Source organism: Lissotriton helveticus, chromosome 2_1, assembly GCF_964261635.1.
Source record: "Lissotriton helveticus chromosome 2_1, aLisHel1.1, whole genome shotgun sequence".
Lineage (NCBI taxonomy): Eukaryota > Metazoa > Chordata > Amphibia > Caudata > Salamandridae > Lissotriton > Lissotriton helveticus.
This window is the reverse complement of record NC_136059.1, coordinates 603,331,125-603,358,806: the sequence shown is the minus strand read 5'-3', so window position 1 is coordinate 603,358,806 and position 27,682 is coordinate 603,331,125. Positions and strand designations below refer to the sequence as shown.

Here is a 27,682-nt window from a genome sequence, read left to right as displayed (position 1 = left end):
CATCTCATAAATAATTTTCTGAGGTGGCGACATTTCTACAAAAGGACTTTGCTCCTTTAACAGTTTGAGAGCTCTCAACACTGTTTTTTTTTTTAACTATTTAGTTAGAAGACAGCTGATTAGCCTGCTCTATAGCATTCACATATAGAGATTATTAGCAATGTAATGGAACCCTACACATGTAAACATTCTTTCTTGGTGAATATGAGCAATCTGTTCCAAATATTGAACATTACTTACAAAAAATAAACACTACCTGTGAGAGGCTGGCCTGGTGTTTGATGAAAACTAATGTAAGTGGCTACCTTGCACCAGTCCAGACAACCCTTACGTGATGTACGAGGTCTCAGATAGCCTTAGACAACTATCCAAGTGGTAGCTGTGGAGAGCAGATTCAGGCTTAGTCTTACTGTAAAATAGCATTTCTATGGATATGCCTATGCAGTGCCCTGAAGAGTCGTGTTGACTCACCGAAGCACGACGAAACACGTGTCGGCAAACTGTGATTGTTCTTCAAGTCTGGACACACTTAACCATCGTCTTGCGAATACAAGAAAAATACCCAAGAATCTGCTTCTGTCTGTTTAATTGCTTTTGTCATTTGTACTATGTTTATTTTACCCCACTGTAGTTGCGAGAGCTCAGCTGTGCATATATTGTTAGGTCTTTGACTTTATTAGACGGTTAAGGGCTTTTTCCGTCTGCTCTTTACGCACTACTCACATACTTATTTACACCACACACTGTAACGTAGAATTTGAGGCAGAGCGCCCTTAGTATCTGAAATCTCCTAAAAAAACCCTATACAGCTGGCTTCTCTAGTTTTGAACTGAACTTTACAGGGCAACAGATGCTTCAGTTCCAGAAGTATAGTGGGGGGGGGGGGGGGGGGGGAATCGTTGGGACTGTTGTCCTATGTTTTAGTTTTCTACTGTTGAGTGTTCACAGCATGTCATTCTCTTACCAGCACAGACATATGCCAATCCCACAAACTAGAAGACAGGAACACAGACCGCAATTTCCCGCAGACCGGCCCGGGCCCACTGAGGGTTTGGACCCCAGTTGTCTCCCGACCCCACACATAGACCTTGGCATAGAGGCTACATATGGGCAGCCCCTCCGAGTACTGTCATGGAAGGTTAATGGTATGCTCGACAAAATCAAGCGCACAGCAGTCCTGAAATACGCCCAAAGGTACACCCCGGACGTACTCTTACTCCAAGAAACCCACCTCCTGGGGAACCATTGTCCCTTCCACGCGAGGCAAGGGAACGAGGGGTATGGCACTTTAGCTTTGAGTGGGGCTCAAGAGGGGTGGCAATCCTCCTCAAGCGCAACGTCCCCTCCATACTCAACCATGTCACAAAGGACTCTAAGGGCCTTTTTGTGGCCCTAACAGGAACGCTAGGAGGGGACACCATAAACCAAATGTCGGTATACGTCCCACCAGCCACGCTCACTTCACCGCTTACCATCCCCTACTGTACTGCATAATACCCAGGTCCCAGTACCATTGGGTCTACCCTATATGTAACAACCACCACTTCACCGTTGAAGCAGGTCACGGATGTTCTTTCCGCCTTGCCTCTGAGGGAGACAGTGATAGGGGGCGACATTAATGCAGACATGGTTCCAGACCTTGACACCACAGGTATACCCTCCCAGGCCAAATCTCTCAGGCAAGGCGACTGATGGACTGGGCGACTACCCTGGGCCTTTGCGATATCTGGAGAATTTGGAACCCCCAGAAGTACACCCACACCTCGGCGATGTCCCACAGATATGCACATAGACATGATCTTCATGCCAGCCCCGACTGCCAGAGAGTGTCTGATGTCAGTATCCTCCCCGAGGCATCTCGGACCTCTCTCTCCTCTTCCTTTACTTGGGGGACTCCTCTGGTTCGGTCTGCCCTATCTGGAGGCTTAACGCCTGGTTCCTCCAACACAAAGATTTTAAGAAAGCTATAGGGAAAGAACTCCGACAATACTTCCAATCTAACCAAGACACGGTTTCCTCTCCGGGAACCCTTTGGGAAGCGAGTAAGGCCACTATTCGAGGCTTCGCCAGGGACCAGCTTAAGGCACAGCAACGGTCCCAGGACAGCCGTCTTTCCCTTCTCGAATCAGAGGCACCTCGCCTGGAGAGGAACTCCCCAGGAAGGGAAGACGGTACACAAGACAGGCAACTTGAGATCCTGAAGGGAAGAGATCAAACAAATCTCACTCGTGTCCACTAAGCTATTATAGAGATCCTCCATTGCTAGAGTATATGGGTGGGGGGGGACAAGAGTGGGAAGATACTGCAGAGACTAAAGTCTTACCCCTTAGCTAACCGTATTATCCCAGAGGTGCAGGATCTCTTTAATGTCACTCACCGAACGTCATCCACAATAGCCCAAGGCTTTGCCGATTACTATTTCTAGCTATACTCAGCCCAAAGGCCTGTAGCTTTGCTTCATGGCTTGGTTGCCATAAGAGGTGTTCATCTTCCCTGCCTCACTGGCGTTGAGGCGGCTGACCTAGAGTTCCCCTTCACCCCAGAGGAAATGAGCGATGCCATCTCTCTGATGGCCGCTGGAAAAACGCCAGTGCCTGACGGGTTCCCGCAGGATTACTATGCCTCATACCGAGATATTTTGGTCCCCCACCTTCTCGCGCTGTTCCATGAAGTCGCGGAGACAAGGACATTCCCTCCTGAAACAGATATCCCCATTAGTGTAGTCATTCCTAATACCCAACCACCCTCACCCGCCTGCAAAGACTAACGTCCAATTTCACTGATTAACATGGAGATAAAGATATATACGCCACAATCTTTGCCCAACTCCTGTCACCGATCCTTAACAAAGTGATTCATCCAGACCAATGCGGCTTCATGCCAACACGCATTACCTGTGACGTTTACATGTGGCCCTGGCGCACCGCCAATCACTCACTTCCTACCTGGCACTCCTCCTAGTCGACTTCGGGTGCAATGGCAGGCCTGTAGTTCCATTTTGAATGGTTTCTCATGGGTGGCATAAAACATGCTGCAGCCCATGGGAGAACTCTGGGGTACCTATGCCCTGGGAATATGGGTACCATATACTAGGGACTGACAAGGGTACCCCAGTATCCAATCTGGGGTGTACCCAAGTACATATCATACAGGTTAGGGACAAAGCAGATAGACTGGGGTCCTGATTAGCAGGATTCCAGTAAGAATAGTCAAAAACAGATTTACATCAGCACATAGCGGGGGTAACCATAAGAAGCAGATCCTACTTTCCTACACTACCAGACAAAGAGTAAAGGTGTGAAAGTAAACAGTACTCTAAACCGTCACAGAAAAACTTCTAAAGAACTAAGTAAAGATTATATATCTTGACCTATTTGTACTTGTACACATACACGTTTATTTTAAATGTTTGGCTTTGTACCAGATCAGTGACTGGCCTCACTCAATGGCCTCACTCAAATATGATTATGTTGGCACAGGTTACAACAGTGCTCCTTGCTAAATGTACTCTCCTCAAACTAATTCTTTTGATTCCAGAGGTTCACTACCATTACAAGTAAGTTCTGTATGAGGTTTAAAATTTGGGATCATGTTAGCATTTTCTATTGTTGTCCTTTAGATGTCTAAACATCTTGTGAGCTTCTTACAATAGGATACTTTGATTCCTTTCAATATTTCTCAAACCCAACCATTAAAATATGTGTGTAGTTTAGTATGTTAGGAAAAAGGTAACCATAATGAAAGACAAGCAAGCACTAGTGAGTGATCTTTTTGTTCAACATGGTTAGAGCATAAGGAAATTCATTAAGTAAAAACAAAATAGCAGCATAATGCGTACTCAAAGGAGGGCTATGCTAACGCAATGGAGTCTAGAGAAAGACAGCACAATTCGAATACTGTATTTCAACTTATAAATTATAAAAAATGTCAAGTTCAAACTTACCACCATACTCTGCTCCTAATCTTAACATTACACGAATTGGAAAAACCTTTGCCCACGGGACCTCGAGTTTATGAATGAGAATGCCACACAGAAATGGGGTATTTGGCAATGGAAGTTCACTGAGATTTTGAAAAGTGGGTGATATAAAGAGAAATCCTCCATGTTCCCTGCTATCGAGAAAACTTTCATTAAAGGTGACATTCTCCAAATTGTTGATGTATTTTCCTTTAAAGAAAAAAAAAAGGACATACATGAGGATAAACAACAACAAAAAATGTATTAGCTTGATACACAACAATTAAAGTTATGTTATTAATACAGAAAAAGCTAATGTGTTTCTACAACCACAATATTACTTTCCAAAGACTACTAAGTACTAAGAGAAGCAGCTACATAAATCTTCCCCTCAAAATGTACTCTGTGGACAGCTCCAAATGTATAGAAATTAACCATCCACTTTTTAGAAAATATGGAGAACAAGATATTTAGTAATAACCATCATTTTGGTATAATTTTCTAGAGTCACATAAAGTGCATATCCTCCATTGTATTATTGCCAGAAAAGATAATGCCGGTAATCTTCATTTAAGCTGCAAAACAATTGCCACAAATAAGTTACTTTTTTGAAGGTTTTATATAGCGCGAACAAGACCCTTGCGGGTATCTGAGCGTTTTACATGTCATACATTAGAAGCAAGAGTAAATAGGAAAGAAAAAGAAAAAAACATTAGCATAAAAGAATCCAATTATAGGTGATTCAGGTATGAGGTGCTCAATAGTACAGAACCAGCAAATAAGAAACGGTGCTCAATAATACAGATTAATAATTGACATCTAGTAAAACGTAAGTATTTCATGTGAATTCGGCCATGAAAGTCACTTTCACTTCTTTTTTGAAGGCGGCAGTAGATGGGTTTGCTCTTGTTCCTGTGGGCAAAGCATTCCAGATCCTGGGAGCCATTCCAGAAAAGGCCCGGTTGTAAGTTTTTTTCTTGGCAAATCGTTGTGGCTTCAGTAAAAGATTCTTGGAGCTTCTGGAAGATCTATCCCGGCAGTTTGAGCTAGGTAGCTCTGGGAATTGTGGTGTATGGCCTTGCGCATCATACATGCTATTTTCAGGTGAATTCTAGCCTCAAACGGTAGCCATTTGAGGGTTCTTAGGTCTGGTGATATGCGAGAGGATTTCTTTGATCCTGTGATGAGTCTCGCCACTGAATTGATACTTACCTTTGGTAATGCTTTTTCTGGTGGATACAATCCTAGTACGGTGGATAAACGCATATTCCTTCCCTAGTGAATTTCCCCAGGCACCAGATGGGATCCGGAAATTTTTTACAGCAAGTTCCCGTATGCGGTAGGTTGTGTCATGCTTCTATGTGTCTGTCTCATTCCACCCCAGAACTGATGTCGTAGCCACATATAACCACTAACTCTGCTGTAAATTTCTTTCTTGATATTGTTCGTGCCCTCAAAGTTCAACAAACATTCAGATGTCCTAGTGTGCAGATCTCTAATTTGGGCCACTTTGGATGGAGAAAAAGACCATTCCCCGGCACAGGGAGATGGAAGACTAGGGCAGAATCTGGGATTAGATGTATGCAGCTGAAAGAGTGTTACTGAATCGATCTTGACAAGGTTCTTTTCTGTAGGGGGCGTGGTCTGCAGCCCAAGATGGTGGTCGCTTAAGCGACGTGCTCCGGGCCGGGGCACTTGATCCGATCATAATCCGACATTTCCTAACTTGTCTGACTGCCAAAAACATGCAGGGCGCTGGCTGTCTGCAATGAGATATCCATGCTGAAAACTCAGAGATTCCAAGGTGATCACAAACCCGAGTTTCGGGACGCGAAAAACTCCGGTACGACGCACGTCTGGCCCTGAGGGAGGGGTCTCCATTACAGTGGACTTGCCTGCAGTTACGCCGGACTGCATTGCCCTGAGATCGGCTGCCGCTATAATTTGAGTCCCCAGATTCGGGCCTTGTTCCCCGTGCCCCCATTCACCACCCGGACTGACCTCTTATGCTCGACTGCATGGCTTGTGGCCTGTGGTGGGCTGGAGCACACCTGCTGTGACTGCGCGTGAGTGGAGTGGCGGTACTGGAGTAGTGGCCTGTGGGTCCTTACCGTGAATACATCCCCTCTCCGTGGGCTGAGCGCAGCGTCGGATTGGTAATGCGGGCACTCGGGCAATGCCCGAGGGGCCGGTGTCCAGGCCCAGCAGTGGGCTGCTTTTTTTTAGCAGTCTGGGGGGCGATTTGGCGGTTTCTGCACGTTGTTCCGATGCCACCAGCAGCCCAATGGGTGCCTGGGTGGCCTCAATTACCTCCCTTTTATTAAAGGGCAGAGGTGTCGCTCTCTTTCTCTCGCTGGGGCCGGCCCATTTACATATGCATATTGAGCGGGGCAGGGGGCCGGAGCAAAAGTGGCCTCACTTGTATTCAGGTGTGTTTCACCAGTGCACACTAGTCCGAGCATTTTTTTAACCCCCCCTTTTAGAAAGCTTATAAAAGTTCGCCGAACCAGCATTTTCCAAACGCAATATGCAAATGTGGGCCACTTTTTTCTTATCATGCCCGGGCCAATTTTTAATCCCAATCCAACCCTGGCTGAGCGGCCCGGACTACATCCCAGATGAACGGAGCAGCTCCTCGAGCCGGCGGACTGGGTCAGTATGTTTGCACTTGCAGTGCCCTCCTCCCTCCCCCTCCTCCGTGATGTCTGAGGCTCCCGGGTGGCTGCTGTGAGTAACTTGCACCTGTGAGGAGCCCCGGGGGCGGAACGTGCGGGGTGGCACCTGGCCTGGCCTGCGCACCTGCTGCGGGACCTAATGGTGGGCAGAGACCCGTGTTGCAGCTTGTTACAGCGCTGTGGAGGTGCCTGGGATCGCCCTTCATTATCCGACCATCCCGTCAGATTGGGCCTCTAATTCCAGGTCAGTGGCGCTGCCCTCATTGGAGTCTGCTGCGTGGGTGCTATCCTATTACTACTGAGGAGCAACAAATACTCTGCTAGCTCCCCCCGTTCGTAACTCTGCCCACTTGTCTAACATTAAACCAGGGATAGTTTTAGATGGCAGCAACTGGACTCTCAATTAATGCTCAACCAGGAGGTGCTGGCCCTATGCAGTGACTACTTAATTGTTTCTCGCGGGACGTCTCGAGGGGGGCGCTCCTTCCCTTCCCACTTGGATTGGGGCCCACCGTAGACTCAATCCACCTGAAGTGGCTCAGCGTTGTTGATACTGCACCCCGACTTTCCATCATATGAGAGCCTTCCTGCTGTGACTGGGAGGACGCTTGATCGCAACTAATAGTGCTTGGCCTGACCAGATTAAGGAGAGAACTGGTTTGAGAGTGGTGATCAGAGTGCGACTAACAGCAAGTGATCTCTGGTGACGGGATTATCACATGGTTGTATGACACATCCATAGTCTCATGGATTCCGCATAAATATTGCAGCCTCCGCAGAGGGACACACCGGTTCACTGGTGTGCACTTGCGCGCCACTCACCGATAGGTGTGCCACTGCTTCGCGACGTACCAGTTAAATATTGCCCGGTTCTCACAACAACCCACAGCAGTCAAGCTCCGTGGCACACCAACTAAATATTGTACTCATTCACAGCAGCTAATAGCCTCCATGTGACAAAATTGGGCCCTTATATAGCCCATAAATACTCAATCACTTAACACGTTGGTAACAATGGGCAGAAGTAACCTGAGAACAACCTCCAGATTCGGCAGGACAGGATCGCTCTCGCCACCCTCCTAATATTCCTCTGGCCATTTACGCCCTGCGGAGGAGGGAGCTGTGTCCAGTCCACCGAGAGACAAATTAGATATGATCTTGAAAGAAACCAGGATTCGAGAACTGCGCTGGAAAACCAATTAGGCATGATTTCTGTAGAGCTCAACCTACTCAAAGACGACCATAAAAAATTGGCAGATAGAGTAAAGTCCACAGAACAAACACTGGAACCATTACTGCCACAAGTAACTGCTCATGAAGAACAATTATTTGAAATGCGCCAACAGATTGATTCCCTCCAGGCTCGTGCGGATGATGCGGAAGGTCGGGCCGATGTAATAGCCTTAGAATTGTTAGCTTTCCGGAGGGATCAGAAGGATCCAACCCGACTATCTATATAAAAAACTGGCTGAAAACTACTGTGGCCCCCACTGGTCTGTCCGCACACTTTACCGTCGAACGGGCCCTCAGAGTTCCTGCACGTCAGCCAATACCTGGTGCAAATTCCCGCCAAATATTGGCCAGAATACTGAACTATAGAGACCGTGACCATCAGTTACAGGCAGCACGAGACAATGGCCCATTGCAGGTAGACAACGTGAACATTTTGATCTTCGTCGACTACACGTTGGCTGTACAGCGCAAACGTTTTCCATTTACGGATGTTAAGGCTGGGGTCTGTGCTGCGGGCCTCGCATTTGCCTTACTGTTCCCTGCTAAATTGAAAGTCATATATAATCAACGCTCTTTGTTTTTTGATACACCGGACAGTGCTTGGGATTAGCTAGATAGAATAACAACATACGGAGAGAGTAGGGTCCAGGGGAATTTTTAAAGACCAATACACAGTTACAGCCCCCTATATAAGACACTGTACTAACAACAAATAACTGTGGGTCTAGAGGAACTACTATCTCTGTGTTCAAATGTGTCTATTCTGCAACAAGTATAACACTGTGGGACTAGTAAGTTGCATAGGGACTGATCACGGTGTGATTATGTTCCCATCAGTTACACGTTCTGAACCGCCCTGGTCATCATTTGGGCCATTACACAGAGTGGTATGTCCACCCTGCAAGTACAAGTGTTCTAGATAGTGATAACTGAAAAGCAGTGCTGAACAAAAATGGTGAGTGAAAGTGCTAACTATTAAAATTGGAGAGTGAATTTGAAAGAACCTTATTCATTTATTTTGATAACAAACCACTTCCAATGTTAAAAACATCAAGTGCAAAGTAACAGTAGTTCAAAAACAAATATCTACTGCATGTGTATTAAGGTCGACATGTTTCTGCAGTTTATAGACCCTAGCGGTATCTGCTGCTTCTTCAGGACCAATAATCTACCTTGCTACTGCTTAATAAACGAGTGAGTGCATAAGGAAACAAAAAAGATTTCACCCGATACGGTCCTCGCATCTCTGTTTGGGATGAAACCAAATATCCGCACACCCCATGTGGAAAAGAAGAAACAAAGAACACAGAGAAAGTGAGATAACATATTAGTTAAAAAGGTTATCTCCCACATGAGCTCTATCAATACCCATTAGCCCATGACAGGTATGTTAAAACATTACCTACCCATTCTTAAATTGGGTTCCCTCTCACTCACCTCGAGTATGGAGGATAAGCGCCGCTCCTCACCTGGCTACAGCTCAGGAAAATGGCGCATTGCTCTAATCAAAAAAAACATAATGTTGATAGTGAGAAAACTCACACCGTCACTGCTGTACAAGCATTCTGCCAATAAATCGTACCTATCTTGGTCTAATCTCTCTGCTTAATGACTAATGAGTCATACTGAATGTCAAGATAATCTCACTCAGCAGCCATACCGTAGAATTGCATGGCATTTTACATAAGGTTTGGGATGGTTACCCAGCTGTAAGTCTTCGCGTAACAAAAAGGTTCAACTAGTCTCATTTAAACCAAGATTATGCAACAATGACCCCTGCGCTCTCGCACCCAGCACTTGGCCTGGTGAAATAAGACGGAGGTATGCAGTTGTTCTTACCTATCCGTCAATACGCCTGGCGTGCATCCGGGCTGTTTGGGGAGGTGCCGGAGTGTCTTCGCCATGCTATATTTAAAGACGTGCAAAGAGGATTGACCTCATTCTGCGATCCCATGCGCCCGATTGTAACGCGCATAGGTGTATCTTACTCCCATTGGTCAATTTCGCGCGTCAGTGACACTAACTCCTATAGTCCGTTGCCAGAAGATCCCACTGAAAGAATTGCCAACAGTATCAAACATCTTGTTGAGGAGGCCCTAGCAGAGTGCTGGATCACGAGGCGGCTTTCTTATGTACACCTAACCCGGTGATGCCATACTTTTATATGCTCCCGAAGGTTCATAAAGAGAAACGTCCACCCCCGGGACGTCCGATAATCTCCGGAATTGGTTCTCTATTAGAACCCTTATCGACTTTTGTCGATATTTTCCTGCGCCCGCTGGTGAAATTGATGCCAACCTACATCCAAGATACCAAGGATCTTTTAAGGATACTCCCTAACATTGAATTTGATATCACCACAGATATATTGGTGTCATTTGATGTAGAGTCCCTGTACACCTCGATACCACAAAATGAGACTCTAGATGTGTTCGAGATGCTACTACGAGAACAGGAATGGGACTCCATCACACCTGTATCGTTCATCATGGAGTTGGCAACAGTGGCAATGAAAGAGAATTTCTTCAGGTTTGAAGAGACTGTGTTCCTCCAGACATCAGGGACCAGCATGGGCAGCGTTTTTGCCCCAAGCCTGGCAAATCTGTACGTCCACAAGTTCGAACAGGATTGTGTACTTTCATCGACCAACCCTCATTTATCATCTGTGAAGGGTTGGAAGCGCTACATAGATTATATCTTTGTCGTGTGGCGCGGAACTGAGTCTGAGCTTGAAACATTCCACCTATGGCTGAATGAACAGGACAGGTTTTTGCGCTTCACTATTGAATATTCCAAATCCAGTTTAGCGTTTTTAGACCTTCTAGTCATAGCGACCCCGACAGGTTTGGTGTCTGAGTTGTATAAGAAGCCAATGGCTCGAAATTCCCTACTTCAATATGACAGTTGTCATCCAAAGGCGCTAAGGGACAATCTGCCCTTTGGGCAGTTTTTACGCATTCAACGAAACTGCTCCACGAAAGAGAGCTTTCAGAGGCATGCAGGTACCCTTGAAGATTGGCTCTTGGACAAGAAGTATCCAAAGAAGTTGATTCGGAAGTCCAAGAAAAGAGCTTCAAACAATAACCGCAAGTCACTCTTGGAACTAACTCCATCAAAACCGAAGAATGAAAGGATAACATTTGTTAATACCTTTAACACAAGGTCGAATGCCATACAAAAAATCGTGAGAAAGCACTGGAAAATCTTGAACACCGGTCCTGATACACTGCCGGAACCACTTTTTGCATACAAAAGAGGTAGAAGCATGAGAGACCGTCTAGTGCATACAAGACCAAGAACAAAGAAGACCCACCAAGTGGGCACGCTGTGGGATTTGCCACCTGTTGAGGGGCATCATCCCTGTGGGAACTGTGCGGTATGCCCACAAATCACTCATTCTACCAGTATTGACATAGGTACATCACGACGGTGGGAACAAAAACGGTTCACGAACTGTAATAGCACCAACCTCATCTATTTGATTACATGCTCTTGTCATCTGAAATACGTCGGGATGACGACGAGGAAAATCAAGACGAGGATCTCAGAACATAAAAGCACGATTAGGTGCAAGAAACAGGCGACCCGCCTCACAAATCATTTTTTGGAGGTGGGTCATAAACCGACTGATTTTGCCTGGACTGTGTTGGAACAACCACATATTCCTCCCCATGTCACTGACATTACAAAACATCTGTTTAAATTAGAGCAAAAATTGGTCTATCGCTTGAATGCAGACAAGAACGGTCTCAACGAAGACATCCCTTGGATGACACTGTAATATACCAAGGGCACCTAATGATAAGGCTCTCCTCCAGTACATGGTGTCTCCGGAATGATTGACCCTTTGTGAGAAGTTACATACTCTGAATATATTTGTTTACCATTCAGTAAACATATTATCCGAACTCTAGTGATTATAGTTAAAGTGATATCTGTAATACATCATATCAGCACATATTATTGATATTTGTACATTACGGGAATTATGCTGATATTTATAACTTTCACATTGCCCATTAAGCAATGATTGGGTATACTAAATCACACTCTAATCATTAAATCATATAGGCAGAGAGTCCGAATATTCAGCACTTGATAGGCCCTCTTATGTAAACATGACGTTCAGTTTACATTGGTTACAAGCATAGTTACTGGCCAGACTAATACCCCGGACACATTATACACCTGAGGAGTGTGGAAATGGGTTAGTCTATTTAGGAAGTGCAATGCTTTCAGAACTACGTTTCAGAGGAGTCAATGGGGCTGAAGTTTATGACATGCAAGTTTTTTAATTAATAAACAAAACATCATAACCTGATTAAGCTTAGAAATATGTTTGGGCTTTTTACGAGGCGTAATGTCCTCTAGACTAAGTTACCCATGAGTCTCTTGGGTGCATGTTTGTGACGCGCGAAATTGACCAATGGGAGTAAGATACACCTATGCGCTTTACAATCGGGCGCATGGGATCGCAGAATGAGGTCAATCCTCTTTGCACGTCTTTAAATATAGCATGGCGAAGACACTCCGGCACCTCCCCAAACAGCCCGGATGCCCGCCAGGCGTATTGACGGATAGGTAAGAACAACTGCATACCTCCGTCTTATTTCACCAGGCCGAGTGCTGGGTGCGAAGGCGCAGGGGTCATTGTTGAATAATCTTGGTTTAAATGTGACTAGTTGAACCTTTTTGTTACGCGAAGACTTACAGCTGGGTAACCATCCCAAACCTTATGTAAAATGCCATGCAATTCTACGGTATGGATGCTGAGTGAGATTATCTTGACATTCAGTATGACTCATTAGTCATTAAGCAGAGAGATTAGACCAAGATAGGTACGATTTATTGGCAGAATGCTTGTACAGCAGTGATGGTGTGAGTTTTCTCACTATCAACATTATGGTTTTTTTTATTAGAGCAATGCGCCATTTTTCTGAGCTGTAGCCAGGTGAGGAGCGGCGCTTATCCTCCATACTCGAGGTGAGTGAGAGGGAACCCAATTTAAGAATGGGAGGTAATGTTTTAACATACCTGTCATGGGCTAATGGGTATTGATACAGCTCATGTGGGAGATAACCTTTTTAACTAATATGTTATCTCACTTTCTCTGTGTTCTTTGTTTCTTCTTTTCCACATGGGGTGTGCGGATATTTGGTTTCATCCCAAACAGAGATGCGAGGACCGTATCAGGTGAAATCTTTTTTGTTTCCTTATGCACTCACTCGTTTGTTAAGCAGTAGCAAGGTAGATTATTGGTCCTGAAGAAGCAGCAGATACCGCTAGGGTCTATAAACTGCAGAAACATGTCGACCTTAATACACATGCAGTAGATATTTGTTTTTGAACTACTGTTACTTTGCACTTGATGTTTTTAACATTGGAAGTGGTTCGTTATCAAAATAAATGAATAAGGTTCTTTCAAATTCACTCTCCAATTTTAATAGTTAGCACTTTCACTCACCATTTTTGTTCAGCACTGCTTTTCAGTTATCACTATCTAGAACACTTGTACTTGCAGGGTGGACATACCACTCTGTGTAATGGCCCAAATGATGACCAGGGCGGTTCAGAACGTGTAACTGATGGGAACATAATCACACCATGATCAGTCCCTATGCAACTTACTAGTCCCACAGTGTTATACTTGTTGCAGAATAGACACATTTGAACACAGAGATAGTAGTTCCTCTAGACCCACAGTTATTTGTTGTTAGTACATTAGCTAGATAGAACCTTCCAGGACACGCTGCCTGCCAGACGCATGGACTCTACACAGCCAAAACCAGAGAGTGCCCCTCGGCAGTGGTGGCTGGTGACATTTGAAAGTGGTAGGGCGTAAGAGTTCTATATGAGTGCTCAGTGGTAAGCGTTGCAAGTGAGCCCGACCACATAAGAGGGGACAAATGGTGCATTTTGAAGTAAATTTGAGGTAGCAAGAAAGTTTTTAAAGAAATGGGAAACTGGAGTTATGACCACAATAAAGAGATTTCATATGATAATGACATAGGTAGGTAGCTGCTTACGTAATGAGCAGGGAAGGTAATTTATGTTTAATGACCTATTTTCGCTTCTTGTCACATCCTCACCTTTAACTTAGCATGTGAAACTCAGTGAGCAGAAGGTTATCCCTAATTTACGAAGATTCTTGTATTTATCAAGAAATGAATTTGCCTCTGAAAGATGCACAGATTCATTATATAGGGAGGTATTGGGTGTATCACTGAATGTAAAGGAGGTGTAGACCCTGGAGATACTTTGGAGTAATCAAGAGGAAAGAAGGATAAACAAAGGCACCATTCAAATGAATGAGCTAATATTTTCTGCCTGTGATAACATCTTGTAAGTCATAGAATGTGTAAAACAGATTTTGACCTATATTTCCCATGTAAAACGGGAACTAAATGTGGGACGAAGTGGTGGAATTTGCTCATGAGTGCTTTGGTTTTACTCAGAAATGAAGGAGAAGTGGATGGATAGAGCAAAGGGGTTGCTCAATGAAGCATTCTACAGGATGATATAAAAAAAACAGTGAAAAACAGATACCCTTATAAATCACTAATTTACTGTAAATAAAGTAATATTTTGCATCCAACCCACTCTCATAATCTGCAGCGCTCTAGCTCCTCTGCCTGCCTGTCAACAATTAGACTTTAGAGACTAACGTTCTTCTTAAATGATTGTCTATTTGATTGTGCTATAGACTGTGAAGTAGGTGTACTTTAGTATGAATAGACCTCACAAACATTGTGTGATAGAAACTCGCAATGCACAAAAACGAAAAGAGAAAGGTGACTTAACGGGGCAGTGGCAAAAACAGTGTGATTACATCAGTGGAGAAAATCAATACCTCAAAGTCACCATTACAGGACGTCTTCACTGTACCGTGTGTGCAAAATTAGCTATGCAATGTCAGATACTCCTTTATTGAAGTGTAATCGAGCGCTCTTGCACTTACAGTAGAGCAAGACACAGGAGTGCCCTACCGAAGAGACTGACAAAGACTGTACACTGCAGGGAAAAACAACCCAAATCGGCCGCCGCCGTGGCCAAAAAGGCGGCCCGCAACTGGAACTCGGAAACGGGCCCATTGCCTAAGAGTCCGCATTACCAATCCGATCCTGCGGACATTTTTCAAGATGGTAACATGAGAACCTAGGCATCTAGGGTGCCACTGGGGAACCCACTTGATCAAATCCATGCACACTGACAAGAAGGTTTGTGATTTAAATGTAAATAATTTTTTTACTCCTATAAATTAATGAGCCCGTAATGACGGAAGAGCTTTTAGGGAACTGCTGTGAGCTTCTTGGAACCAAGATAAGAAGAGGTTGCAGCAACATCTTCCGCCCATGCTATCTAGTTAATTATAAACCATTTATATATGTGGCAAGTTGACCCGGCCCCTTCTGCATTTTTCAGGCCTATAAAAGGATAGCGTTGCAGGCATCCTTGCCCTTTCCCCTTTCTCTGCACACATTGCCATCGCCGACAACAGCGAAAATGGGGAAGGGCTTCTACGTGAGTAAGCTGCTGGCAGGGGTGGCCATCACCTTCACCCTGGCTGACATGGCCACCATCATAGCCCTGGCGGTACTCTACGCTGAGGAGAACTCCAAAAATGTCACATCCGACCCCCCTGCGCCAAACCCTACAACGGCGCCCTCCCCTGGAACAGCCCCTCAACTACTTTGGAAGCAAGAACAACGCCTGCACGCCACACAATCGCTGCCACAACCGGTTCGCAACAAACACCCCCCCCCTGGAAAAAGTACAGACTGCCCAAAACGCTGGCCCCACGACACTATGAGGTGGACAGGCGCTGCTCGGTGGGAGGTGAGGTGGGGGTGAGGGAGGGATGTGGGGATTAATCTTCGCCCGCCGCACGCCCATTAGGAGACCGAGGGCTCCTAATGGGCATTCGCAAACAAGTGCAAACACAAGTGCGCATGGCTGGGCATGGGCAAAAAACTTGCCCTCCGTCCCCACTCATGCGCACTTGTGTTGTGCTACTGCCTGTTGCCCCTAGGGTGACCAACTGGCATTGGTGCAAATTCAGGACGGTGAGGGTAAAAATTCAGGACAAAGGGTCAAAATTCAGGACACAATTCAGGACAGGAGGTCAAAATTCAGGACAAAACTTCAGGACAATAGGTAAGTTTTACAGACACATCAGAGGTCACGCAATAGTATATAATTAAGCCCAGCCATTTCCAAACATATTCAACCATTTGCAAACCTATCGATCATGTATCCTTCCATCTATCATTTCACTCATCCACCCCTTCATCCATCCTTTCACTCATCCATCCATTATCCATCCATCCACCCTTTCACCCTATCCATCTGTACACTTATCCATCCACTCTTCATCCCATCCATCCATTCATTCATCCATCCAGCCATTTACCCTTTCACCAATCCAGCCATTCTTTCACTTACTAATCCTTCCACACATCCACTCTTTTTAGTCTATCATCCATCCTCCCTTTCTCTCTCTCCATCGACCCTTTCACTTAGCCATCCTTCCTTCCATCCATCCATCCATCCACCCACCCACCCACACATCTACTCATTCACTCATGAATCCATCCATTGACCCTATCACTCATCCATCTATCATTTCACTCATTCACACATCTATTCATCCTTTTGTCCATCTACCCTCCCTTTCACTCACACATCCATCCTTACATCCACCCTTTCACTCATATGTTCATTCATTCACCCTTGCACTTATCAATCCATCAATCCATCTATCATTTCACTCATCCACCCACCCACCATCCACCCAACCATCCACCCACCCACTCACCATCCACTCATCCATCTTTTCACCCACCCACCCACCATCCAATCCACTCATCCATCCTTTCACCCACCCACTCATAATCCATCCATCCATCCTTCCCCTCATCATCCATCCATTCTTCCCCTCATCATCCATCCATCCTTCTACCCACCCACTAATCATCCATCCATCCATCCATCCTTCCCCTCATCATCCATCCATCCATCCTTCCCCTCATCATCCATCCATCCATCCTTTCACCCACCCCCTCATCATCCATCCACCCATCCTCCCCCTCATCATCCATCCATCCTCCCCCTCATCATCCATCCGTCCTTTCACCCACCCATCCATCCATCCCCTCCATCCATCCCCTCATCCATCCATCCTTCCCCTCATCCATCCTTCACCTCATCCATCCATCCATCCTTCCCCTCATCCATCCATCCTTCCCCTCATCCATCCATCCTTCCCCTCATCCATCCTTCCTTCCCCTCATCCATCCTTCCTTCCCCTCATCCATCCTTCCTTCCCCTCATCCATCCTTCCCCTCATCCATCCATCCTTCCCCTCATCCATCCATCCTTCCCCTCATCCATCCATCCTTCCCCTCATCCATCCATCCTTCCCTCCCCTCATCCATCCATCCTTCCTTCCCCTCATCCATCCATCCTTCCCCTCGTCCATCCATCCTTCCCCTCGTCCATCCATCCTTCCCCTCGTCCATCCATCCTTCCCCTCGTCCATCCTTCCTTTCATCCATCATCCATCCTTCCCCTCATCCATCCATCCTTCCCCTCATCCATCAATCCTTTCCCTCCATCCATCCCCTCATCCATCCATCCTTCCCCTCATCCTTCCCCTCCATCCATCCTTCCCCTCATCCATCCATCTTTCCCCTCATCCATCATCCAGCTACCCTTCCACCCATACATCCAGCTATTTACATTTTCTCTCCATCCTCCCCCTCACTCATCAATCCATCCATCCTCTCTCATTATCCATTCATTCAATCTTTCATTCATCCATTAACCCTTTCACTAATTCATCCAGCCATCCACCCATCCCATTCACTTACTTACTCGCCCACCTTTCCATATTAATTTGAGCTGAGCCCTTTTGAGAAGAACGGTCACCCTTGCTGCAGGAGCCATTGCAGGACTGGGACAGAAGCCACCCAGGGCGGAGACAGGATCCACCACAGGGGGTGGGACAAGAGCCATCACAGGCGGGGCTGGACTGGAGCCCCAACATGGGGGGACAGGAGCCATCACAGGCGGGGGGGGGGAGGGGTGGACTGGAGCCACCACATGGGGGGACAGAAGCCATCACTGAGGGGAGGGCAGGAGCCATCACAGGAGAGGGAACAGGATCCACCAGGGTGGGCATGCAGTATTCAGTATTCTAGTATCATCTTGGGCTCCTCGCCCCCTCCTGCACAAGACAATGAAGACAGGCTCTCTGTCCAAAATGCCATCCCCCCACTGTGATGTACAGTACTTCCAGGAGATACTCTAAGAGAACTGGTTTAACTGATTGTCCTCCATATTTTGTTAATCAGTGTGGGTGCGATTGTGCCATTTCTTTATTTTATTACATTATAGACTGCATGTTTGAAGAATTGAGGTTTGCTTACAGTTTAGTGACAGCAATTAAGCTCTGCCTTTGGTGTAATCTGGCCGAGTCTAGGATGTTTGGGGCCCTGGGTAGAAATGGAATGTGTGAAGGCGGCCCCTCTAAATTGCCGAGACATGCTGCATTCAGGGCTATTTGCATGTGAATAGATGTCGCTGCTCCTGAACCTGCAGCCCCTCCCTCTCAATCACCTTCAAGCACCTCTTAACAGCTCATCACGGGCTGAAGGTGTGGGGGTTGCCATCCCGATGTGCCTCTCCAATGCTGCCGGGTGTCTGAGCTTTGGAGTCAAGAAGGAAGGTGGGTGGAAGCTGTGCCGGGTTAAAATTACGGACAAATGGCGTCCGTTAAAGAATCCTTCACGGACAACGGACAGACAGCCAAAATTACGGACTGTCCGTGAAATTTACGGACGGTTGGTCACCCTAGTTGCCCCCCACTGGTCTGACAACCATGTCAGTCAACATGACGCCAATCCATCCACCCCCTTCAGACTCTGAAGGGGTGGGTGGTCCGACGTCATGCTGACTGACATGATTGTCAGTTCTCCCTCGGCGTCTTTGAATTCAAGTAAACTGATTCAGTTTACTTAAGTTCAGAGACGCAGAGGGAGCTGCGGCCGGGGGGGGGTACACCCCTACGCCCCAATGGACCTACCGTGCCTGCCCCTCGGAGACGCAGGAAGGGGCTCCTTACAAAGTCCGAAATCTAGTCCTCATCCTCAACAGCAAGTGATGAAGGGTTAACAGGAAGCACTGCGATCTGCCACAACTTTAATCCCCACTTATCCGCCTATTAGTACAAGCCCTTCAGTTGAGGTCAATTCGGACAGAAGTGGGGCACTGTTCCCATTGGAGTCCACGCAGCTAAGTAATGACCCTCTGGGGTGACCTGTTATGTAGACTGTAACATTGCCCCTTGTAATACTAGAATGTACAGCATTATGTAATTTGGAGATGTAATATTTAAACAACAAGAAGGGGACAGAATAATATGTTCCCCAGCCCGGCCTGTTCTGGGCGTTTCCACGTATTGCTCACTGTTATTAGGTATAAGTGATAATTGCCACCTCCCCCACAGGCGATAGCAACAGTTTGATGTGACTTATGTTGACTTTTTTTTTGCACAGTTTGGTCGAGCGAAGTTGGATTGTTGGACCCAGTATTGGGATGAAGTTGTAATGTTAGGATGTATTGGGTGGGGTGTGGGTTGGGGCCGGAGGTGTATCATCGTTATATTTGAATGATGTAAATTGCCAAATCCTATACTATCGCATCTTGGAATGTTCGGGGATTGGGAACAATTCACTAGCGGCATAGAATAGCTGCAAAATTACATTGGCGTAAAGCACAAATAGTATATTTTCAGGCGACACACCTACTGCCCTCCGAGACTACGAAGTTACGACGTTGGAGAGGTCAATTGTATGCTACAGCATATTCCGCCTTTTCTAGAGGGGATGCCTCCCCTCTAGAAATACGTTTGGGAATTCCTTTCTCCCTTAATGAGAGCAAGATAGAGGATCAGGAGCATTATATGTTTCTCCCGGGGGAACTAGATGGCACACAGGTGGTTTTAGGGTCCATTTATACTCCTAATGGGGATCAAGATCATTTTCTGACACGAATGTCCCTGGCACTTTCTGATTGGAGACACTACTCGTAGTTGTTGGGTGGGGACTTCAATGTGGTGTTCGACGTGAGCCTCTACCGCTCTCATCTTCCCTTATCAAATACTGCTGCGCACTCCGAAGCAGCTGGACTACCACGTTGGGCACGGGGATGGAATCTCCTAGATGTGTGGAGATCCCAACATGCGGACATGCGAGAAAATTCTTTTTATTCTCACACCCACAAACTATGTACTCGTTTGGATCATTTCCTATGTTCACCAGACTTGCCCCCACCATAACGCAATGTTCTTACCTGGGCAAGACACTATCAGATCAAAATCACATAGAATTATTGCTGCATTGGGGCCGCTCTCCCGCACCTATCCCGACTTGGCGAATGCAGCCTCTAAACTTGGAAGACCAAGTGTACCGAACTACATCAGCTACAGCTATTACTTCATATTTTGCAGATAATAAGGGTATGGCCACAACCAGATCCTTTGAGTGGGAGGCATTAAAGGTGACGATCAGGGGGTCTCCATGGGCTCCCTGGTGGGAATTAGGAAAGAAACGATTAGGGACATAACGGAATTGGAGGGGATATTACAACCAAAAGAGATAGCAGCCTAATTGAGAGAGGATGGGGCGGAGCCATTACAGGCAGCCGGGATTAGATATGCAGAACTGCTAGAACGTCAGAGCTGGTACATTATTAGCAAGATTGATTAGACCCCAACTTAACCCCACTCCTATATTAGCGATCACTAATGCCCAACATATGATGATCACTACCTGGGCTGAGATAAACACTACTTTTCAAGACTACTATACAAGCTTATACACAGCCCCCCTACTGGATGTGATGGACGCTACCACTCAATTGCTTCCAAAAGTAGATCTCCCCACTATCTCAGTTTTGGATGGCAAAGATTTGGGGGCTCCGATTGCTACAGCGGAGATTTGAACAGCGATTAAGGCATTAGCTCATAATAAAACACCGGGATCGGATGGACTCCCTATTCAATATTATTCCACCTTTGCTGCAACACTGGTCTCTAAATTACCGCAGCTTTACACCTCCTCACTCACGGAGGGCACACTACCTCCCACGACCAGGGAAGGAATATGCTACTTACCAGTATGCATCTGTTCTTGGCATGTAGGGCTGCTGACATTCATTTCTGTGCATAGATCGCCGCCTAGTGTTGGGTCCGGATGATTGCATATTGTTGTCCTGGAAGAGTCTTCGAAGTATCACGAGATAGGTGGCTCCTCCCTCGGACTACAGTGCGCATGGGCATCCTCCCCATCCTCTGATTGTTTTTCGCCATTGTGGCAGAGATGGAGTATAGTACAGTAAGAGATGTCCATGCAAAGAGTGAATGCTGCAGCTGCGACAGGCACCGGGGAGGTGGGTGGGCGATATGAATGTCAGCAGCCCTACATGCCAAGAACAGATGCATACTGGTAAGTAGCATATTCCGTTCGAGGCATGTGGGCTGCTGAATTCATATCTGTGCATAGAATGTATAGCAGTATCTCCCTTAGCGGTGGTTACCTGTGTCAGCTGCAGCAGTCTGGAAAAGAGTTTTGAGAACAGCCTGTCCTATAGCAGCTTGCTGTTTGGAATGTACATCTACACAATAGTGTTTTGTAAATGTAAGTGTGGTTGACCATGTGGCTGCTCTACAAATTTCGTGTAAGGGAATATTTCCCAATAAAGCCATGGATGCCCCTAGCTTGCGTGTGGAATGCGCTCTAGGGGGGACTGTTAAGGTGCGTTTTGCCTTTAAATAACATATTTGGATGCACTTAACTATCCATCTAGCTATACCTGATTTTGAAATAGGGTTACCCTTGTGTTGTGGTGAAAAGGCAACAAACAATTGTTTTGTTTTCCGAAATGTTTTAGTCCTGTATATGTAATATAGCAGAGCTCTTTTGACATCTAGGGTATGTAAGGCCCTCTCAGCTACTGTCTGTGGGTTCTGAAAGAACACTGGCAGTTCTATAGTTTGATTTATATGGAAATGGGATACCACCTTTGAATTTAGGGTTTGCTCTAAGAACTACTCTATTTGCATGTACTTGAATGAATGGCTCTTGAATAGTTAGGGCTTGCAGCTCACTAACTCTTCGAAGCGAAGTAATGGCAATAAGGAAAGCCACTTTCCAAGGAAGAAATTGTAGTTGGCATGAGTGCAGTGGTTCAAAAGGTGGTCCCATTAGTCTGGTTAAGACAACGTTTAGATTCCAGACTGGTGAAGGAGGGTGTCTTGGAGGAATTACGCGTTTAAGTCCTTCCATAAACGCTTTAATTGCTGGCACCCTAAATAGTGAAAGGTGTTGCCTGTTTTGCAGATATGCTGCTAACGCAGCTAGGTGTATTCTGATGGATGAAAAGGCTAAATTGCACCGTTGTAGGTGCAATAAGTAGCAAATTATGTTTTGAGTGGAAGCATCAAGTGGGTTAATGTCATTGTTATTACAGTAAATGACAAACCGTTTCCCCTTTGCCGCATAGCATGCTCTGGTAGTGGGTTTCCTTGCCTCTTTGATAATATTCATGCAATCTGGAGGCAAGTTGAGGTATCCAAACTCTAGGATTTCAGGAGCCAGATCGCAAGGTTCAGCTGTTGCGGATCTGGGTGTTGGATTTCTCCATGGTTCTGAGTTAGAAGACTGGGTGTGAGTCGCAGTCTTTGATGAGGCACCAGTGACAGTTCTAGGAACGTTGTGTACCATGGTTGCCTCGCCCACGTGGGAGCAACTAGGTTTAGCGTCAGAGAATGTTGGCGCATTTTGCGTGCCACCAGCGGTATTAGTGGAGCTGGGGGAAAAGCGTACGCAAATTTGCCTGACCAGTTCATCCATATCGCATTGCCTTGCGACTGCGGATGTGGGAACCTGGCGGCAAAGTACTGGCATTTTGCGTTTTCGCTTGTGGCAAACAGATCTATTTCCGGCTGTCCCCACTACCGGAAGAATGGTTGGAGTACTTTGGGGTGAATTTCCCATTCGTGCATCTGTTGGCTGTGCCTGCTTAGCAGGTCGGCTACTTGGTTGTCCTTGCCTGGGAGGTGTTCTGCCATGAGAAAAATGTTCCTCTGAATGTCCCATTTCCACATTGCTTGAGCAAGGTGCGACAGCTGTGGCGAGTGTGTTCCTCCCTGTTTTTGAATGTAATACATAGCTGTCATGTTGTCCGTCTGGATCAACACAGTTTTGTTGCGTATGTGTGTTGTGAAAGCTTTTAGGGCTAAAAAGACGGCCATCAACTCCAGACGGTTGATATGCATTTTCTTTTGCTGTACAGTCCAGAGTCCCTGTACTGTGTAGTGTAGGATATGGGCTCCCCATCCTACTAGTGATGCGTCCGCTGTCAACACTATTTGTGGGACAGGCTCTTGGAACAGTCGTCCCTTGCAAAGGTTTTGTGGATTCCACCAATGCAGAGAGTTGTATGCCCGACTGGTCACCAACACTAGGTCTTTTAATTGCCCGTGAGCCTGGTTCCACTGCCTTGCTAGGCATTCTTGTAGCAGACGCATATGTAGTCTTGCGTGAGGGACTATGAATATGCATGAGGCCATCATGCCTATTAGCTGCATAAACACTCGGGCTGGTAGTGAGTGTTGGGGTCTGAACTTTTGTATGAGCGTTTGCATTCCCTGGACCCGTGCTGTGTTGGGATATGCCTTTGCTGCCAGTGTATCTATTGTTGCTCCCAGGTACTGTTGGACGTGGGAGGGTTGTAGATGTGAATTTGGGTAGTTCAGTGAGAATCCTAAACTGTGCAGTAGGTGTATGGTCTTTGACATGTGGTCGGCACATTGCTGGGCTGTTGGCGCGTGTATTAGCCAGTCGTCCAGATAAGGGTACACATGGATGTGTTGCCTTCTGAGATGTGCCGCCACTGTAGCTAGACATTTGGCGAACACTCTTGGAGCTGTTGTCACCCCAAATGGTAGGACCTTGAACTGGTAGTGTTGTCCTTGAATGGTAACCTCAAATACTTTCTGTGAGCAGGGTGCATTGGTATATGAAAGTATGCATCCTTGAGGTCTAAGGTTGCTAGGAAGTCTCCCTTGCGAAGCAATGGTAAGACTTGCTGGAGAGTGAGCATGTGAAAATGCTCTGACAGAATGTACAGGTTGAGGGGCCTGAGGTCCAATATTGGTCTGAGAGACCCGTCCTTCTTTGGAATTAGGAAGTATAGGGATTATACTCCTGTTCCCTGATGTTGCAGAGGGACTGGTTCTATGGCCCCCTTTTGCAGCATACTGATGACCTCTTGCTGAAGTAGCGTTATATGTTCTTGTGACATAGGACGGTGCACGGGTGGTATGTTGGGTGGAGTTGAGGTGAGCTCTAGGCTATAGCCATGTTGGATAATTTGCCTGACCCACTTGTCTGTGGTGATATTTAACCAGACTGGCAGAAATTGTTGTATTCTTCCCCCGATTGGTGTTATGTGGTCTGGGGGTAGTGCCAAGAAGTCACTGCTTGGTGTTAGTGGAGGATCTATTTGCATTGCCTCCACGACCTCTATCCTTGGTATTGTTTCCTCTATAACCACCCCTACTGGTGTTTTTGTTATATGTGGATTGTGTGTTACTTTTGTAGTTGGAGGACTGCTGTGATGTTCCTCGTGCTCCTCCTCTATAATTGGAGCGACGAAAGGAGCCCCGGTGTTGTTGGGACTGAAGGGCTCCCATGGACTTTGCAGTTTCTGCATCCTTCTTCATTTTGTCCAGAATTGAATCAACTGCTGGACCAAATAAAAAGTCTGGGTTGATTGGCTGATTAAGAATTGTAGACTGGACTTCATTCTTAAAGCCTGATATACGAAGCCATGCGTGGCGCCTTAGCAGCACGCTTGTATTGATGGATCTGGCAGCTGTGTCTGCTGCGTCTAGGGCACATTTAATGGAAGCATTGGTGATGAGCTTTCCCTCTTGTATAAGTTCATCTGCCTGCTGTTTGTAGGGATCAGGTAAGTGTTGTAGAATTTCTTCCAAACTGTCGTAGTGCGCCCTATCATATCTGGCTAGCAAGGCCTGTGTATTGGCTATTCTCCAGGAGTTTGCTGCCTGAGCCGCCACTCTTTTGCCTGATGCCTCAAAGATTTTAGACTCCTTGTCTGGAGGAGCGGCCTCTTCAGTAGTCTGTGAGTTTGCACGCTTACGTGCGTTGGATACCACTAAGGAATCTAGGGGTAGCTGCCCTTTGATGTATGTAGGATCTATAGGTGCAGCCCTGTATTTTTTCTCAATTCTAGGATTTATGACCCGTGCTTTAGCAGTGTCTTTAAAAATGTCACTTGCATATTTTAATACCCCTTTTAGCATTGGGAGTGTCTTTACGTGACTCTCAGATGTTGTCAGTGTATCAAAGAGGAAGTCTTCCTCAATAGCATCAGAGTGCATATCTACATTGTGGTAGGTTGCTGCTCTATCCAGTAGTGAATTAAATTCTACTGTATCCTCTGTGGGTGATGGCTTAGTAGGGTATACTGCAGGGTCTGTAATGGGCAGAATCCCTTCAGTGTCTGGCTCCCCTCCTCCACCCCATGGCTGTGTGTTTGGCTCTGTAAGTGGGTTTTGTGGATAACCAAAACCTACATCTGCGTCCTGATCTTCATCAGGGTTGTAGTCAGAGCGTGCAGGTGAGGTTGGGGCAAAAGGAGTAGTAGGCATAGCCGGTGTGATAGGTTCAAAGAATATAGGAGAGGTAGCACAGTCTCTATTTTTCTTTAGTGGGATTCTGGAAAGGTCTTCAGTTGGTAGAGGTCTTTTCTTTTTGGTATAAACAGTCACTTTACGAGATTCTGGGTCAATGTACAGTTTTCACTGGTCTTCTGTGGATGGATCTGGGTGAATAAGTTCCTCTTCCACAGTCTTTTGTTTGGGTGCTGTAACCTTTGGTTTTTGTCCCTTCGGGTTGACGTTTTTTGTGGTTTCGACCGTTTTAGGTGGTTGGATCGGTTTAGGCTGTTTTTCAACGGTTTTTGTTGGTTGAACGTCCTTGGCTGGCTTCACAACTTGTTTCAGACCGAGCGGTTTTGTCGGTTCGACAGTGTCTTTATGTTGTTTTGGCTCGACGCCCTTCTTCGCTTCGATGGGCTTCGGCTCGACCGATTTCCTTTCGTCCACCTTCGCTTTCGCTTTCGGTTCGACTGTAGTTTTGGGCGTGGACCTTGTTCTGTCGTCGATCGTTTTTTTCCCCTTGTCGATACCTGAGGCTGATTTGCTCGATTCTACGTGCTTTTTGGGGGTCGATTCAACGTGCTTTTGTTTTTGTGTCGAATCGCCGTGTTTCGGCTTCGAGGTTGACTCGACAGCCTTTGACTTCGAGCTCGACTTGACTGCTTTGGTCTTCGATGTCGACTCGACGGTCTTCGGTTTCGAAGGGTGTATCGGTACCGTGGCCTTCGGGTCGACACCCTTCGGCTTCGTGACCTTCGGTTCAACGTATTTCGGTCCGAAGACTGTATTGTCGATTAGTTTCGGTTTCGATGGAACCAATGTCGTGTGATGTGTCTCAGAGGGCTCTTTTGATATGTTCTTAGCCGGGCGGTATGGCGGGGCTGTAGAACGAGGATGATGATCTCGGCTAAGGCCTGCTGGCGATGCCTCGACCCGAGGCTCTGATAGAGGTGTAGTGTCTATATGGGGCGGTGTACTCACGGTTCGCCCCTCGTCGTCATCGAAGTCGTCTTCAACTGCTACGATGTCTTGATCATAGTCCTCGAGATCGACGATTAATTCTCCCTCTTCGGGGTAATATTCGGAGTCAGGCTCCGAGTATTGTCTTTCGTCTTGATCCGAGTCTTCGGCCGTCGCTAGATCTTCTTCGTCATCGAAGATGTTATCGGGTTCTGGCGCCGACCGTTGCATTTCTTGCCTCGCCGCCCGTCTATTCCGAATAGTCTTTTTGGATCGGAACTGGGCACAGGCTAGGCAGCGATCTTCATTGTGATCTGGAGATAGGCATTTATTGCACACTGGCGCTTGTCTGTGAGCGGGAACTTCGAGTTGCCCTGAGGGCAGTACTTAAATGGACTTCGTTCCATCGACGGTCGGTCCACGGGGTGTCGAGAAGGCCTCACGGCCCGATTCGACGACTGGAGTGCAACAAAGTTCTAAAAGTGTATCGGCACCGAGCGCTGAACAATACCGACGGATCCGAAGGCCTTTTGGCCTTTTGAAGAGTTTTTCTTGATTCCGAACTTGGAGAGTAGGAAAGTACATCCAAACCCAATGGTGGAGAAAAACAATCTGAGGATGGAGTGGATGCCCATGCGCACTGTAGTCCGAGGGAGGAGCCACCTATCTCGTGATACTTCGAAGACTCTTCCAGGACAACAATATGCAATCATCCGGACCCAACACTAGGCGGCGATCTATGCACATATATGAATTCAGCAGCCCACATGCCTCGAACGCATTAGTTACTTCTCTGTTGAAACCAGACAAAGCTCCTACAGAACCTACGTCTTATAGACCCCTATCGATCCTCAATACTGGGTATAAGATACTCAGTAAGATGCTGGCGTCGAGACTTCTCCTCTTACTCCCTAAGCTAGAGCACATAGATCAATGTGGGTTTGTACCCAAGCGCAGCACCTCACGAAATATTCGCTGGCTACATACCCTACTACATGCGGCTTCGGAAACGGACTACTAAATTGACTACTAAATTTGCTCATGCGGCTTCGGAAACTGACTACTAAATTGACTACTAAATTTGCACAGGCATACAATTTTACTGATAAA

At 46.4% G+C, this 27,682-nt stretch overlaps 1 protein-coding gene across 2 annotated transcripts in view; it reads right to left on the bottom strand.

Annotated features, from left to right (window-relative positions):
• The window catches only part of ZFYVE16 (zinc finger FYVE-type containing 16), a 589,878-nt gene that overhangs the window by 224,169 nt on the left and 338,027 nt on the right, over positions 1 to 27,682 (bottom strand). For both annotated transcript variants that reach the window (XM_078675307.1, XM_078675306.1), the window contains one exon: positions 3,944 to 4,168. In XM_078675307.1, the coding sequence (XP_078531433.1) occupies positions 3,944 to 4,168 (225 nt within the window). The remainder of the gene's footprint in view (positions 1 to 3,943; positions 4,169 to 27,682) is intronic.